This window comes from Phalaenopsis equestris, unplaced genomic scaffold, assembly GCF_001263595.1.
Source record: "Phalaenopsis equestris unplaced genomic scaffold, ASM126359v1 Scaffold000002, whole genome shotgun sequence".
Taxonomy (NCBI): domain Eukaryota; kingdom Viridiplantae; phylum Streptophyta; class Magnoliopsida; order Asparagales; family Orchidaceae; genus Phalaenopsis; species Phalaenopsis equestris.
Window position 1 is genome coordinate 68,920,889 of NW_018164444.1, and position 1,827 is coordinate 68,922,715.

A 1,827-nucleotide genomic window follows, 5' to 3' on the forward strand; every position below is an offset into this window, starting at 1 on the left:
ATATATATATAATATTTAATTTAATTATTTCAAGCCAAATAGAGTCAAACACGAACGAATAAAATTTTATTTATGTTTGGCTCGTTTATATATCAAGCACAAAAAAATTGTTCGTGTTTGACTCGTTTGCTTAGCGAATGAATCGAACACTAGCAATTTGTGAATAACTAGCCGTTTTGATTGCTCTAAGTGTAGCGCTCGGGCGACGTGGAAAGGCCCCTTGCTAGATAGTTTTTCCCCATTAAAATGTAATTTAATATCACTGTGAGCCTATTACTCACATATCAGATATTAAACTGATAAGAGCATATACTACTCATGCTCTCAGCGTTTTAAATAAAATAAAAATGATCAAAAAGTGAGAAAGTATATCATCATCTTCTTAATCAAGAGTCTTATCCCAATTATTTAGGCTCAGTTTGTTTTCATTTTTTTATTCATTTTTATTTTTATTTTATTTCACTTATATTTTGATTTAAATTAAAACATATTTTATTCAGCTAGGTGTTCTGAGTATTTTCAAAACAAATTGATTTGTTAAAAAAAAAAGAAAAATATATAACAAATATATCAATCAAAGATAGAAATGAAAGTGATGTCAAATGGAGCCTTAGGGTTTATTTTATTATTCCTCATCGTTCATTCATGCCATAATGCCGCCGAGGAATTATATGATTTTTATTTTACCCTTTTTTTTTAAATTTGTGCTAAAAGTTCTAATATAGTCCCACTGGGATTTTCATCAGGTACCAGTTACTAATTTTTTCGGATCAGTCATGAAAACAATTCACACAGACTCTCCATACAGAGCAGTCTCTTCCCAACCCAAAGTCCAGAAGAAGTCCATAGCTCTGGAGGAGAATAGCTTTGACATAACACATAGTGGAAATATAAAGGTAGTTTTTTTGGGGCATCTACGTACATGCCACTCAATTCTTATGTATTTACATATCTAAAACCAAACTATACTTTTCACATTCGCACCGCCCAAATCTTTCATATCATATCTTACACACTTTTATGCATGGTAAGGGTCATATATGTTAAAATTGAAATTTGGTGTTAGATATGTAAATACATAAGAATCGAGTTGTATGTATGTAAATCTTCCTAGTCTTATTTTTGTTTTTTTTTTTTTTTTTTTTTGAGTGGAGATTCTAATTATCAGATGCTTGCAGGAGAAACGGTGCAGTTTCCATCTCTGGATGGGCTTTCTGCATAAGAAGCTGGTGGAGAATGATGATTCAGATATAACAGCAGTGTATGGTTTTGGTTCCATGATTCTATTGCTCATTCTCTCCATATGGCTATCCAAATGAGAAAATTGAGTAAAATTTGCGCCTTTTGTTGATACCACTAACTCTAGAAGCACAACTAATCCATCTTCAGTTTTGAATTTCCCCCAAATACATCATACATTTACATATCTAACACCTGCACTTCAATTTTTACATATATGACACCTTACTTTTTCACTTTTTGTTGTGTTATATTTTTACGTGATATGCACTTGATAAGTTTTAGAAGTGAAATTTACGCACATAACACACAATTCTTATGTATTTACATGCCTATTGCATATAATTTGATATTTACATTTATAACATTTTGGTATTAAAAACCTATATGCATAAAAATGTGCATTTCACTTTTTAAAAAGTTAGTTATAGTGATATTTTTTTTTATGTGATATCAAAGATTTGAGTGGTAAGTATGCACATATTTAAGTTTAGGTGTTAGATTTGTAAATATAAAAATTGTGTGGCATGCATGTAAATGTCCCCTTTTATTTTCAAAACTAGAGTTGTCTACTACCTCATGGCAGTT

At 30.5% G+C, this 1,827-nt stretch overlaps 1 protein-coding gene across 1 annotated transcript in view; it reads left to right on the top strand.

Annotated features, from left to right (window-relative positions):
• The window catches only part of LOC110027511 (putative GPI-anchor transamidase), a 22,099-nt gene extending 20,609 nt beyond the window's left edge, over positions 1 to 1,490 (top strand). Inside the window, exons 9-10 of the mRNA XM_020728981.1 lie at positions 747 to 896; positions 1,179 to 1,490. Of these exons, the coding sequence (XP_020584640.1) occupies positions 747 to 896; positions 1,179 to 1,319 (291 nt within the window). The 3' untranslated portion in view covers positions 1,320 to 1,490. The remainder of the gene's footprint in view (positions 1 to 746; positions 897 to 1,178) is intronic.
• Positions 1,491 to 1,827: the final 337 nt, after the last annotated feature.